Source organism: Spermophilus citellus, assembly GCF_964194105.1.
Source record: "Spermophilus citellus genome assembly, chromosome: 9".
Classification (NCBI taxonomy): domain Eukaryota; kingdom Metazoa; phylum Chordata; class Mammalia; order Rodentia; family Sciuridae; genus Spermophilus; species Spermophilus citellus.
In genome coordinates, this window is record NC_138191.1 from 5,036,600 (window position 1) to 5,051,548 (window position 14,949).

The 14,949-nt window shown below is 51.0% G+C and overlaps 2 protein-coding genes and 1 long non-coding RNA gene across 4 annotated transcripts; 1 reads left to right on the plus strand and 2 right to left on the minus strand.

Moving 5' to 3' along the window:
* Positions 1 to 212: 212 nt before the first annotated feature.
* On the minus strand, positions 213 to 9,783 carry S100A13 (S100 calcium binding protein A13). The gene is made up of 3 exons (XM_081305251.1): positions 9,283 to 9,783; positions 7,751 to 7,944; positions 213 to 444 (listed from the first exon to the last, which is right to left on the minus strand). The coding sequence occupies exons 2-3, from the start codon at positions 7,901 to 7,903 to the stop codon at positions 301 to 303; spliced, it is 297 nt and encodes a 98-aa protein (XP_081161377.1). The 5' UTR covers positions 7,904 to 7,944; positions 9,283 to 9,783; the 3' UTR covers positions 213 to 300.
* A 296-nt stretch (positions 9,784 to 10,079) lies between these two features.
* Positions 10,080 to 13,976, plus strand: S100A1 (S100 calcium binding protein A1). Of its 2 annotated transcripts, XM_081305250.1 has the most exons (3): positions 10,080 to 10,234; positions 12,177 to 12,330; positions 13,639 to 13,976. In XM_081305250.1, exons 2-3 carry the CDS (start codon positions 12,190 to 12,192, stop codon positions 13,780 to 13,782), a joined length of 285 nt encoding a protein of 94 aa, XP_081161376.1. In that variant the 5' UTR covers positions 10,080 to 10,234; positions 12,177 to 12,189; the 3' UTR covers positions 13,783 to 13,976. The 2 variants fall into 2 exon arrangements, with proteins under 2 accessions (XP_081161376.1, XP_081161375.1); XM_081305249.1 differs by lacking the exon at positions 10,080 to 10,234 and having other exon boundaries at positions 12,159 to 12,330.
* LOC308655278 lies at positions 13,723 to 14,917 on the minus strand. Its single transcript, XR_014023441.1, has 2 exons — positions 14,762 to 14,917; positions 13,723 to 14,154 (listed from the first exon to the last, which is right to left on the minus strand). It is a non-coding gene; the product is annotated as an uncharacterized lncRNA (long non-coding RNA).
* Between the last annotated feature and the right edge of the window lie 32 nt (positions 14,918 to 14,949).

The window sequence follows — 14,949 nt, forward strand, 5'->3', positions numbered from 1 at the left end:
TTCCCCCCGCCCCCCATCTCAAGAGAAGATATCAGTACGGGATGTGAGTAAGAAACATGTGCCAGGGGCTGGGGCTGGGGCTCAGAGGTAGAGCGCTTGCCTAGCATGTGTGAGGCACTGGGTTCGAACCTCAGCACCACATATAAATAAATAAAAAGTAAAGGTCCATCAACAACTAAAAAATATTTTGAAAAAAGAAAGAAACCTGTGTGTTTCGAGGGAGAAGGTTTATTTGGGGAGTGATGGGTTCTCCTGGCCCTGCCAGGCCTACTCTCCCCACTGCCATCCCGGCCAGCAGCTCTACTTCTTCCGGATCTCCTGCGCCTTCTCCTTCCTCATTTCCTTGGCCAACTCCCCAATCAGTCTCCAGTACTCATTGAACTTGAGCTCCGAGTCCTGATTCACATCCAGGCTCTTCATCTTCTCATCTAGGGAGCCCACATCCTAAAAGGGAAGGGCAGGTTAGATGGAGGGATCTTGAGACAGGAAGAGGGGAGATTTGCTAGCTTACCATCCTCTGACAGCCCTCCCCTCCGAGAGCACCAACCCGGCCCCTTACCTCAAGGAAAAGGCTGCAGGCCTGGACTGGGCTGCCCTGGGGTCCCAACTTCAAGGACACCAGCAGAGAGGTGGAAGGGCCTGCTCTGATTGTTTGCTCTGACATAAATACTCCCATCGCGGCCTAGCATACACTACAAATATGATGTCACTGAACACAGAGCTGGAGAGAGATGCACACAATCTGCTCTCACCGGCAGGTAAAGCTGGCGCTAGCACACCACTGCACCAGTCCGGGTTGACCCAATAATACTCAGGGAGCCTTTGTGGGGACAGATCCAACCTGACTCCCCGGAGGCCTTCTCAGCCACCCTCCTCCCTCACAGTAGTAGCTGTTCATTTGCATCACCCTTCTGTGTTCTCCTGTATCCAGCTGGGCCAGTACCCGGTAGATCAGGGAATGGCAAAGACACAGGGTATCTTGTTTTCCAGGGGCCCTTGATAAAGTCTCTCAGGACGGGCCTGTGAAACCCAGGGATACTGGAAGCCAGACTTTCGTGATAAAAGGATTTGTTACCAGACAATCACGATGGAAAACTTGATTGTAGGGCTGGGGACATAGCTCAGTGGTAGAGGGCCTGCCTCAAATGCACAAGGCCCTGGGATCAATCTCAGCACCACAAAAAAAAAAAAAAAAGAAAAAAGAAAGAAAGAAAGAAAACTTGATTGTTGAGTAAAGGGTCAATATTAAAGCAAAAAAGGTACCTCTGTTGAGCTTGATGCTCAACATTTAAATCAACATTTGAACGAAGGCAGAGAAGATCTGCCAAATCTCTAAAGCTAATTTATAGGAGAGCTCAAGCCCTCCCGCTCTCCCCAGCTTTGTGGTACTGGGAATTGAAGCCACGGGTGCTCTACCACTGAGCTGTGTCTCAGCCCTTTTTATTTTTTTAATCTTTATTTTTATTTTATTTTATTTTTGGTACCAGGGGCATTTAACGACTGATCCACAACACTTTTTTAACTGTTTTTGGTACCAGGGATTGAACTCAACCACTGAGCCACATCCCCAGCCCAATTTTATATTTTATTTAGAGACAGGGTCTCACTGAGTTGCCTTGCTGAGGCTGGCTGTGAACTCACCATCCTCCTGTCTCAGCCTCCCGAGCCACTGGGATTACAGGTGTGTGCCATCACACCCAGTCTATCATTTCTTTAATGGGAAAATATCCTATATGTACTGTTAAATTTTTTTAAAAGCTATTTGTAGAACAATATATAAAAGATGTATTCTTTCAAGTAGGGTACAGTGGCGCACATCTGTAATCCCAGCAGCTCAGGAGGCTGAGATAGGAGGATCGCAAGTTCAAAGCCAGCCTCAGCAACAGCGAGGCGCTAAGCGACTCAGTGAGACCCTGTCTCTAAATAAAATACAAAGTAGGGCCAGGGACAGGGCTCAGTGGCTGAGTGGCTCTGAGTTCAACCCCTAGTACCAAAAAAAAAAAAAAAAAAAAAAAGTATTCATTAACTCACTGGAAATTTTTTTCATTTTTAAATTTTTTTACAATTATATTCACCCATTCTCGTGGACTGAATTTTAGGGGTTTTTTTGTACTGGGAAGTGAGCCCAGTAGTTCTTTATCAGTGAGCATCCCCAGCCCCTGCTTTTGGGGAGGGTGCTGGGGATTGAACCCAGGACCTCATGCATACTAGGCAAGCACTCTACTGCTGAGCTATACCCGCAGCCCCCTCAGTCCTTTTTTGGTTGGGCTTTTGTTTGTTTGTTTCTTTTTTTTTTTTTTTTTTTTTTTTTAGAACTGGAGATCAAACCCAGGCCTTTGCACGTTCGAGAGAAGTACTTTGCCACTGAGCTCATCCCAGTCCCTCATGGACTGAATTTTGTGTCCTTGCAAAACCCATGTTGTATCTCTCTGTCAGTCAGCTTTTCATTGTGTGTTTTCCTGACACAAACGACTTGGAGTGGGGACCAGTTATTTGGGCTTGTGGTTTCAGAGCTTTCAGTCCATAGTCAGCTGGTGCCACTGCTTAAGGCCACAGGTCAAGTGCAACATCGTGGCGCAAGGCCCAGAGGTATTAAAGCTGTCAGCTCACGGCTGCCAGAAAGTGGGGTGGGAGGCAAGAGAGAGATGCACCCTCTCGGGCCGCCCCAGGGACCTACTTCCTCCAACCAGGTCCCACCTCCCAGTAGTCCATCCTGTCTTCAATAGGTTAACTGAATGGCGGGTCAGAGCCTTCATGATCCAGTCACTTCCCAAAATACATGAGACTTTGGGGGGCATTTCCGATCCAATCCATAACAAAATCCCAAACCCCAGTGCAATGGTATTAGGTGTAGCCTTGGGTCATGAAGGTGGATCCCTCATGAATTAGATTAGTGCCCTTGCTTAAAGAGACCCCAGAGTGGGCACGGTGGTACAGGCCCCTAATCCCAGTGACTCCAGAGCCTGAGGCAGGAGGATCGCTAGTTACAGGTCAGCCTCAGCAATTTAGCAAGACCCTGTCTCAAAAATGAAAAGGACTGGGGATGTAGCTCAGTGGTTATGTGCCCCTGTGTTAAGTCCCCAATACCAAAAAATAAAAACAAAAACAAGACCCCAGAGAGCTCCTGAGCTTTTTGCCCAGGTAAGGACAAAACTGGAAGATGTCAACCCATAAGAGGCCCTCGCCTGAACCCAACTACTCTGGCGCCCTGATTTGGGCTTCCAGCCTCCACAACTAGGAGAAATGAATTTTGTTGTTTGTCAACCACTCAGATTATAGTACTCTGTTATAGTAGCCAAAACTCACTAAGACTGTCAGTTAATATTTTTATACCTTTATTTTATTTACTTATTCTTATGTTATGCTGAGGATCAAACCCAGTGCCTCACATGTGCCAGGCAACTGCTCTACCACTGAACTACAGCCCCAGCCCCGTCACTTAATATTTTATTGAGCACCCAATAGAGAAGTCAGATACTGTTTAACTGCTGAGATTAAATGGTAAGCAAATGCCTTTCCTTCTTGAGCCTTTCACACTTAAAAACATGTAAGTATATGATGGAGGTCAGATTGGTTGTGTTCTGCAGGGTAAAGGAGGTGACCTTTGTGTTCAGTGGTGAAGGGAGACTGTGCTGAGGATTTGCCAGCTAAGCAGAAATCTGAATTAAATGAGGAATAAGCCTAGCAAGTACCTGGGAGACGAGCACTGTGAACAGGAGAGGAAAAGTGGAGACGGTAAGTATGAGTCATTCTCATTGCTTTTAAGGAGTACAGAAGAAATATATGGTATAACTGAAAGCAGCTACAAGGTCTTTATTATTATAATTTTCTTTCTTTTCCCAAGATGGGAGACATTATAGCATATCTGTAAAGAGACTGTGGTGGCGCACATCTGTAATCCCAGGTACTCAGGAGGCTAACACAGGGCATCACAAGTTGGAGGCCAGCCTGGGCAACTTAAGTGAGACCCTACTGCAAAATAAATGTTAAAAAGGGATGATGGGGCTGGGGTTGTGGCTCAGCGGTGGAGCACTCGCCTACCGTGGGCAAGGCCCTGTGTTCGATCCTCAGCACCACATAGAAATAAATTAATTAATTAAAGATATGGTATCCAACTACAACTAAAAAATAAATAGTTAAAAAATAAAAAGGGCTGGGAAGGGCTGGGGCTGAGGCTTAGTGGTAGAGGGCTTGCCTAGCACATGTGAGGCACTGGGTTTGATCCTCAGTACCACATAAAAATAAATACATAAAATAAAGGTATTATGTCCAACTACAACCAAAAAAAAAATTTTTTTTTTTAAAGAGGGGCTGGGAAGCCAGGCGTGGTGGCGCACGCCTGTAATCCCAGCACTCAGGAGGCTGAGGCAGGAGGACTGCAAGTTCAAAGTCAGCCTCAGCAATTTATTGAGGCCCTAACAATTTAGCCAGACTTTGTCTCAAAATAAAAGGGGCTGGGGATGTGGCCCAGTGGTTCAGTGGGTTCAATCCTTGGTTCAAAAAAAAAAAGCATGCAATTCCCAGTACTAAAAAATAAATAAATAAATAAAAATAAACAAGCAACAAAAACCCTGATACAAAAAACCCAGTAGAGAAGGAAATTTTAATGATGCAAGAAAGAGAAGAGACCACTGCAAGAATTGCAAAAGGAAAGTCTTTAAAGTAGGTGAGAGGGGATGGGATCCTGAGCACCCGTTAAGAGCTAAAACTGATCATGTATGTCACCAGGAAGGAAGCAGATTGTGTGCTGATTGAGCAGTAGATTTGGGGATAAGGGTAGCACATAGAAGTTTCCTGATGACATATTTTCTTAGTGAGGGAATTTCTTAGTGAGGGGGAGGATGTGGAAAGAGGCACTGGAGTTTGAGAAGGGAGGGAAAGTTATGAAACAATCATCTGAAAGAGCTGATACACAATCATTCAGGGAAACACAGCAGAGTTGCCAGGCATTGCTAAGGGTCCCTCAGAGTCTGTGGTTGCTGATTTAAAGTGAGACAAGTCAACTAGGCTGTGCATTTTCCTCCAGCCAGATTCAGCTATCCAAGTGTAGGCAGGGATGGTGGATTTAACCAGCAAGTTAATGTAGGGAAAATGTTGGATTTCACCAGGGTTGGGATTCTGCCAGACAACTGGGACAGAGAGATAATCAAATGGGTTGAGGGTATGATCCTAATAATGTCTTGAACATGAGCTAAGGAAGACAAGAAATGAAGAGATGAGAGATGATGATGGAAAATGAAAAAGTGGCAGGTCAAGAGACTGAAGGTCCTGCCGGTCATGGTGGCACAAGCCTATAAGTTCAGGAGGCTGAGACAGGAGGATCAAGGGCTCAAAGCCAGCCTCAGCCATTTAGCAAGGCCCTAAGCAACTCAGTGAGAGACTCTGTCTCTAAATAAAATATTAAAAAAAAAAAATGGGGGCTGGGGATGTGGCTCAAGCGGTAGCGCGCTCGCCTGGCATGCGTGCGGCCCGGGTTCGATCCTCAGCACCACATACCAACAAAGATGTTGTGTCCGCCGAGAACTAAAAAATAAATATTAAAAATTCTCTCTCTCTCTCTCTCTCTCTCAAAAAAAAAATGCTGGGAATGTGGCTCCGTGGTTAAGTGTCCCTGGGTTCAGTCCCAGGTACCAATCATCATCATCATCATCATCATCATCATCACAACAGATGCAGTGCTAAGAAGAATAACAGTAGCCAAAGCTGAAAAGATATAAGAAGTACAGTAAGGAGGGCAGAAGGCAGGCACGGTGTGCAGACCTGTAATCCCAGCTATTCAGAAGCCTGAGGCAGGAGGATCACAAGTTCAAGGCCAGCCTGGGCAATTTAGTAACATCCTGTCTCAAAGTAAAAAATAAAAAGGGCCACTGGAGCCGGGTGTGGTGGCGCACGCCTGTAATCCCAGCAGCTGGGGAGGCTGAGACAGGAGGATGGTGAGTTCAAAACCATCTTCAGGGGCTGGGGATGTGGCTCAAGCGGTAGCGCGCTCGCCTGGTGTGCGTGCGGCCCGGGTTCGATCCTCAGCACCACATACCAACAAAGATGTTGTGTCCCCCGAGAACTAAAAAATAAATATTTAAAAAAAAAAAAAAACATCTTCAGCAATGGCGAGGCGCTAAGCAACTCAGTGAGATCCTGTCTCTAAATAAAATACAGAACAGGGCTGGGGATGTGGCTCAGTAACTGAGTGCCCCTGAGTTCAATCCCTGGAACCCCCTCCCAAAGAAAAGGGCCCCTGGGTTCAATCCTCAGTACCATGAGAAGAAACAAAGAAGGAAGAGGAAGGCAGCTCAGCTTCCAAGGAGCTTCCAAGGTCTACAGAAGAAGGAACTAAGGTCCAGAAAAACAGATGAAAAGCAAAGAGGCCACTTCTTGCTTTCCCAGGCCCAGAGGACGTCAGAGGGAAAATCAGTTACTGCTCAACCAGACTCTGGGAATGCTACACCTTCATCAGAGAATCTGACATTTCCAATAAAAAGGCGAAAGGAAAAGTCTGAGAAGTGAGAGGATACAGGGGATTTTGCAGATGAGAGACTTAAGTTTCAGAGGATGGCTTTGTTTTTTAAAAATCCATACTCATACACTGCTAAGTACCTGTGAATTTTCAGAAAGGAGGAAAAAGAAACTGTTAGCCTGGAATGACGGGCAAACCCAGAGTGGATGAAATTTAAATCCCAACTCATTCCTTCCAGTAGACGAGAAGAATGGCCCTGTCGGGCTCTCTATTGAGGGGATCCCAGAGATGGTGGGAAATAGTCACAAATGTTCCTTATGGACCTCCTACACCGAGAGTCTGGACTCCATGAATTTGGCTGTTTTCTTTATTTTCTTGTGTGCATGTGTGTGTGTGTATGTGTGTGTGTGTGTGTGAGAGAGAGAGAGAGAGAGAGAGAGAGAGAAAGTTAATTACTGGGAGTTAAATCCAGGGGTACTCTACCATGGAGCTATACCCCCAGCCATTTTTTAAATTTTGAGACAAGATCTCACTAAGTTGCTGAGGCTGCCCTCAAACTTGAGATCCTCCTGATTCAGCCTCCCAAGTTGCTGAGATGACAGGCATGTGCCACCATGCCCCATTTTGTTTTTGCTTTTAATAATACCATTCCCACTGCTGGGCCTCAGTTTCCATACATGTGAAGTGAGGAGTCTAAACCATGTTTTTATGTTTTCTCTTGGCCTCCTTCAAGCTCTGAGGGTCTGTGAATGACCTGGAAGCCATCTCTGAGGCCAGTCCTGTACTGGGGAAATAAGACCAGAGAGGCACACACAGACACAAGAACCCAACAGCATTTTTTAATGGGAGTACAGAACCCAGTTGCACAAGCACAGTATCTTTGCTTACCTAGTCTGTCTGTCTGTCTGTCTGTCTGTCTCTCTCTCTCTCTCACACACACACACACACACACACACAGAGGACAGAAAACCCAGAACCATGTACACATGCAGTCACTCACATCCTTTTATTTTATTTTGTTTGTTTGTTTGTTTTTGAGGTCCTGGGGATTGATCCCGTGACCACTAACCTACATCCTCAACTCTTTGTTATTTTTGATTTTGAGACAAAGTCTCACTGAGTTTCGTGGGTTGGCCTCCAGTTGGAATTCGCCCCCTCACTGAGACCCGGTGTGCGCCCCCATGCCTGGCCTCCCACCCCTCCTGTGGCTCACTGTCTACTCGGCAGTCTCCCTCAAACACTCAGGGTCCCACCAACACTGCCTCACAGAATCCCAGCCCAGAGACCTCCACCCACCTTGAGCAGGTGAGGCAACTGCTGCGTGGCTAGTTCCTTAAACTCGTTGACGCTGAGGCTGCCCTTCCGGCCTTCCCGCCCTGCAAAGGTGAAGAAAGTGGTGACCACTGTCTCGATGGCCGCCTCCAGCTCAGTCAGTGGCTCGGCCGCCATGAGGCCCCTGGGGTTGGAGCTGATGTGCTCACACAGCTGACCTGCAGGACGTGGGGGAGCAGAGGGGGAAGAGTCAGGCAGTCTGGGATCCAAGGATGGCCAGTGTCCCTGCTCCGGGGTGTCATTATAAGAAAGAGGGAGGGTTCAGAGGTTGAGCTTGGGGTAGGGGACCAGGCAACAGTATCTCAATTTAAGTTTAGTCCCAGAAAACTTTCTTCTGTGGGTCACGATCTGAGGGTCCTTTATTTTGGGGTGGGGCACTGGGGAGGGAACCCAGTGGTGTTCTATTACTGAGCTACATTCCCCAGCCCTTGTTATTTTTATTTTTTACTTTTTTTTTGAGGCAGGGCAGGGTCTCAGTAAATTGTCCAGGCTGGCCTCTAACTTGTCTTCTTGCTAGGCCCCCACAGAAGCTGGGTTTGCAGTTGTGGGCCACCACACCTGGTTTCTGAAGGTCCTTTTTAAGAAGCCGTCTATTCGGGTTCAGGTGCCAGTAATCCCAGCAGCTGGGGAGACTGAGGCAGGAGGATGATGGCAAGTTCAAAGCCTGTCTCAGCAATTTAGCGAGGCTGTCAGCAACCTAGCCAGACACTGGCTCAAAATTAAAAATAAAAAGGTCTGGGGGTAGGCTCAGTGGTGAAGCCCCCTGGGTTTCATCCCCAAAAAAAGAGAGAGAGAGACCCTCTGGTGATCCATCAAGTATGGTGATCCCTCTATCCAGGGAGAGATTTTTCAGTTTGCAGTTCCTTCTTCAAAGTCCTGGGAGTCTGGTGGCCCTCTGATGGGGTTTCTCTTATGGCCCTATCTTGTCTCTCCCAGTGTTAAAGGGTCAGGAGGTTGTTTGTCTCCAAAGTTTGTTTACAGTGGGACCTGCAGTCCGCCCACACGCTGGTCACTCCTTCCAGCAGAGAAGGTTAGGGTTGGCACAAGCCCAGCTGTGGTCAGGGCTGGCTCAGTCTGGACAGATCCCCTCCCCTACCTCTCCTTGGGGGCAGCTAGACCGAGTGCTGGGACAAGAACCCCTCATGCCCTTCCAACCCTGTCTCCAGATGACAGGGTCCTGGCGCGGAGGTCCTCTGATTCTCCGAGCCCACAGGGGCACCGTCCGGGCACTCACGTCCCCTGGGGGCACGACCGAAAGCTGGAGAAAAGGGACAAGCCCACGCATCCCTCTCCTTTCCGTCCACCCCCCCCCCCCACACACACACACACACACACACACACACACACACGCCCAGGCTCCTGCGGGGACTGCTGCTTGCTCTCCCCAAGCCATTTCCTGAATCCCTGTCCCAGCTGGCTCTGGGGGAGGGACCGGGAGCCAATGGAGAAAAACGGATCCCCAGACAGCCCCTGGGTGGGGACGGGGTGCGACTCACCAGGGTAGGAGATGGGGTGCTGCGCGGAGACGCAGGCCGAGGTTTATAAGGCTTGCCTGCGGGGAGGAGGGCGCCACGCCCAGCCCGAGGTGTCCAGTTTCCTAGCTGATTCTCCAGAGGAGGACCGCCCAGTCACGCCTCCCGCGCTGGCCTTGGGGCTGGGAAGCCTGGCCGCCCGACCACTCCCGCAGGTTCCCCAGCTTGGGGGGGCGTCCTGGACAGATCCCATTAAGCAGGGGTCCCAGAGTCCATCACTTCCTTTATGGGGGCTGCTGCCCTACCACACCCCCAACAGCTAACCCCGAGGGGGGCAGGGATGACAACCACTAATTGAAAATCCAACTGGAGCTCAGCACTGAGAGGCCAATCTGCAAAACCCCACAGAGACCCTGCAAGGGTCACTGCGGCCCACACTCCTTCCAAGGACTGCAAGCTCCGGCACCACGATGGGGGACCCAGGCCACAGGGGCATAGCAGAATCCCAGATTGAGAGATCTCAGCGGTCCCCAAACTAAGTCACTCACTGAGCAAGACCCGTGTGGCCAGCCCCAGGCTAAGACTCCCTCTGCAAACCCTGCCCTTCCCTGTCAGTGTCACAGCCAGCTCCAGGGGCTGTGCAATGGAGCTGGGGGTGAGACTCTGTGTCCCCCCAGGACCCACCTCCCCCTCCCTTCCCCCTGCACTTCCCCGCTGGTACCCAGCAGGGGTGGGAGGGCAGGCAACCAAGGCCAGGGAAGAGACACAGGGCAGCCTGTTCCAGCCCAGGAGACAGAGGGCGCCTCTGTCCTCTCCTGGCCCCTTGCCTCACTGGGTGTCTGTGAAGGGGTGGAGCCGCTGGGGGGGCAGCGGGGGAAGGACTGCTAAAGACAGGTCTCTCACACAGCCCGGGAGCCACACTTGCAGCCTCGGCCATTTGTGCAGAACCCGCTCCCGTCTCAGGCCCAGGCCAACTGTGAGTATCCCGCCCAACCTGGCCTCGGTCCTTGGCCTGGCCAGCTTGGGGGAAAGGGGACTTCAGAGGGGGTCCCAAGAGCGAGGGAGGGGTGACGATGGCATTCTGCATCGTGATGCACTTAGGGCCTGAGAGGAATTAGGGTAGGGGCAGCTCAGGATCTGGGGGAGACAGTTTGGAAGGTGGTAAGGGGGGGGGGGGTGAGTAAGGGTCAGAGTTAGAGCTGGGAGCTCAGTAAATGAGGAGCCCATCACCCAGCTTCCAGGCCACCAGCCCCTCCCACACAGAGCCCCGGAGTCCCCTGCCAAGTCTCCTCAGTCTCTCATTGTTGAGGAAGGGACACAGCCTTGCCTTGCTTCCCATGGAGTAACAACAACAGAAGAGAACAGCTGTTCCTACCCACTTCCAGACTCAGTCTCTGCCACCCCTGCCCAGCCTTGCCAAGAGCCGGGCCCAGGGAGGTCTGGGGGCAGCAGAGCAAGGGCCACATGATTATCAGGAAGAGAGGACCCTTGGTTCTGAGCCCTCTCCCAACTCTTCCTTCACAAGACCTCCCCTTTGTCTTCCTCTTTTCTCAGCCCAGACCCCCTCCTCTTTCCCCAATTCCTTCCTCTGTAGTTTTCCTATTCTCCCAACCCAGGTCCTCCCAGAACTGCCCCCACATAAAATCCCAGGCTGCTGGAGAGCTTGGGGCAACCTCCAGCTGTCCCTCCTGATAGGGCTGGTAACTAAGCCACCAGCATCCCTCCCTCGAGCACCCCCTTATCCTCTCTATCAGCCCCGTCTTGGGTTCCGTCACCCCCACATCTCTGTGACAATTGCTTCTCATGTCCGGAGTTCAGGTGACACTCACAAGGGCCTTATTGAAGAGCTGGGATGTCATCCGATCAGAGCCCATTGTCCACTCCCCCAGTCCTGGGGAAAGATGGGGATACCTGATCCCAGACACCTGAGCTGCCCCTTGGGGCTGCGGAGGGCCTGACTGTCCCAGGGTCAAAGGACAGAGGCTCCCCAACTTGGCAGTCTCCTCTCCTCAACAGACCCCTCCATTCTTCTCCTGTTCTCGCCTAGCCCCTTGAACTCAAGACTTCGTGCACTCAGTTTTTATCTCCCCGACACATACCAGCCCCATTCCCTGCTCTCACTGTACCCACATCAACCAGGCAACCAGGCACCAAGGTATACAGATTCCCTCCCCCTCTCCAGGGCTCAGACATTCTTTTCTCCCTTCCTGCCACCCACCTGATGGAGGCGATAATTTTGCAGAGAGGAATTAAACTGAAGGCACTGGGAGGCACAGCCCAGAGAGGTCAAAATGACATGCTGAAGAGAGGAGAGCTTGAAGGACCAAAAAAGACCCCTACAAATTGCTGGCAGGAAAATCAGAAACAGACTCCGTTCCCCCCAAAAGCTCTGGGCCACCCACTCAGGCTACCACCCTCTGTCAGGCTCACCAAGGGAGCCAGACTCAGTCCTTGCTGCAGTGGGCCCCAGAGTCAAGGCTACAGGGACACCAGCCCACCACCCCAACAGCAGAACTGGCAGAACTTGGTCGTGCTAGGCCTACAAGGTCCAGGGTAAAAATAGAGCCAGCAGAAGCCATCCTGGTCCTGTGACCACCCCAGACTGCCCCACCCTCATCTCTGCCCAGGCAGTCAGGAGCCACAGCGGACGCCCACTGCAGGCCTCCGGAGCCAGCCCAGTTCCGGCTGCTTGCTCTCCATGCCCAACCCTGACTCCCTTTGGCTAGGGTTCAGACTGAGGGACACAGAGGTCTGCAGTTAGTTGTGCTGGGCCTTCCCCCACGCTGTAAAATCTCAATGAAAGATAAGCGGCAGTAGGACTCCCACCTCAGGGTTATCTGGCTGTGGAACCAGGTCCAGGCCCGAGGAGTCCCCGGGCCTGGTCCCCAGCTCACCCTTGTGCTGTGTGGATGGAATAGGCGCACTGCTGCGATGGGCTCCGAGCTGGAGACTGCGATGGAGACCCTCATCAACGTGTTCCATGCCCACTCAGGCAAGGAGGGGGACAAGTACAAGCTGAGCAAGAAGGAACTGAAGGAGCTGCTGCAAACCGAGCTCTCTGGCTTCCTGGACGTGAGCATGGAGTGGGAGGAGAGGGTGGGTGGGCAAGAGGTGGGGCACTGGGGGCGCCTCCCTGCCATCCCTCCCAGCCCCCACAGCTCAGTCCAGCCACCCCCTCCTCTTTCATCTGGGTCTTCCAGGCTCCCCTGTGTCAAATCCAAATGCCCTGGTTTACTGCCTACCTGTGAAGCACTAGGTCTTGTGCAGTTTCCTCAATGAGGTTCAAGGTCAAGAAGGGAAACCCCGAACTCCAGGAAGTACACAGAGCCTTAACAAAGGTACCAGAAAGGGTTAGTAGGAGATTAGTGACCACACTGAAGTAAGATGGTTCCTTGAAGAGTGGCAGTTGGGCCTGGGGCTTCCACTGGAAGATGACTGGGGTCAATGAAGACAATGTGGAGCACGCCCAGTAGTTCCATTTGACGGGAGAGTGCGGAGAAGTAGGCTGCAAACGTTAACAGGGGCACAGTGAAGAAGTCACTCAGATACGGCAGACGGAGCAGCTCTGCATTCAAATTTTGGTCCTACTACTTCCTTTTTCTTCTCCCGCTTCAGTATGGGGCATTAAACCCAAGGGTGCTTTACCTCTGAGTTACGCTCCCAGCCCTTTTTATTTTTTAGGACAGGGTCTCACTAAGCTGCTGAGGCTGGCCTCAAACTTGTGATCCTCCTGCCTCAGCCTCCTGAGTCACTGGGATTATGGGCGTGTGTCACTGAGACCAGCCCTGCCACCTTTTTTTTTTTCTTTTTGGTACTGAGGATTGAACTCAGGGGCATTCAACCACTGAGCTACATCCCCATCCCTTTTTACTTTTTGAGACAGGGTCTCACTAAGTTGTATAGGGGCCTTGTTAAATTGCTGAGGCTGGCCTCAAACTTGGGATCCTCAGTATCCTGAGCTGCTGGGATGACAGGTGTGCATCACCACACCTAATGCCAGCCCTGCTGCTTTCTGTGTGACTTTGGGCACATTTATTTAACAAAAATCATCCATGTTTCTTCTTCAGAATGGAATTAATAAAAAGAGCCCCATACTGCTTGTATTAGAATTAAACTAGACAGTGCCTGGAAGGCTCCTAGTGTAGTGCTTGTCACACTGTAGACAATTAGCTTATGGTGAGTGACGTTATCATTAACTCTTCCAGTTAAGGCGTTTCTTCTGAAGGCAACAGGAGCCCGTGAGCCTTCTGGGATGGAAAGCAGAAGGTCCCATGATTAGAGGCTGTCTGACCTCTTGCTCACATCTGCCTTGCTCTCCTCGACCACCTCCTGCCCCTGACTCAGTGATGCACACCTCCTCTCCCTCTTCTTCCTCCACAGGCCCAGAAGGATGCAGATGCTGTGGACAAGGTGATGAAGGAGCTCGATGAGAATGGAGACGGGGAGGTGGACTTCCAGGAGTACGTGGTGCTGGTGGCTGCTCTCACAGTGGCCTGTAACAACTTCTTCTGGGAGAACAGTTGAGCAGACAGCCCAATGGGCAGCGCCCTTCCCCTCCCCCTGCCGGGCCCACCCCTTCACCTGCTTTCACCTCACCCCACTTATCCCTGTCCACATTCTCACCATTGCCCACCTCCCTCAATACACACCAAGGGCGCAAGAGTAGCAGTCCAGGCCTGCAGCTAATCTTTCATTAAAGGCTCCGCTCTCAGCAGCCATCAATGTCTGTCTCCTCTGGGGTCTGGAAGTGGGTGGAGAAGTGAGAGTTGATTATTCCCAACTCCCCCGATTTTGGAAAGAGTTCCCTGTGCACATCATCTTCCTACCTGAAGAACGCTCAAGACTTACAAATGTAGGGGTCCAAGGTTCCAGCTGGAAGAGACATCAGCTTCTCAGCTACAAAACCAGAGGGAAAAAAGCTCCTTTCAACCTTCAACCAACCTTTACTGAGGTCCTACCACGTGCTGAACATTGTGTGGGAACTGGGGACACACCTGTGAGCAAAATAAAACTCTCCTTACCTCATCAGAATAAAGTCTAGCAAGGGTGCAGGCAGGACCATTAAATACACCCACACAAACTAAGTGCCAGGAAAAACAAAGGGTCCCAAAGTGTACATGGGGCAGAAGAAAGTGCTGAAGATATGTTCATTCATTCATCCCTGAAACATTTAAGCACTTTGTGTACTGAGACTTAAGAAAAATCCCTTTACAGGTCTGCATCAAAATCTATACGGAGGGCTGGGGACATGGCTCTGGGGCCGTGTGCTTTCCTGGCATGCAGGAGGCTCTGGGTTACATTTAAAAATTCCACATGGATGGTAGTTTGGGAGAAAGACATGGAAGGTTTACCCCAAAAGAAGGATCAGACCATGTTCAGGCCAAATGGGAAGGGGAAGAAGTGGAGCTGAAAACAGGGAGGGATCCGGGCGCAGGTGTGCAGTTAGCTAGAGGAGGGCTCCCAGCACTAGCCTCCCGGGCCCTCTCAGGTCCATGCCACTCACAACCGGTGAGCTGGGAACTGGGAACGGGATGAGGCAGGAGCCGAAGCCAGTCAGCTGGGCTCGACGGTCCGGAAGAGACCGAGGCGAGCCCCACACACAGGCCTTTAGACACGCTTTCTTAGGGGCCAGAGAAGGGTTTCAGGGAATATGCGCGCTTTTCACCTGGCCCAGAGCCCACCACGCCTCCA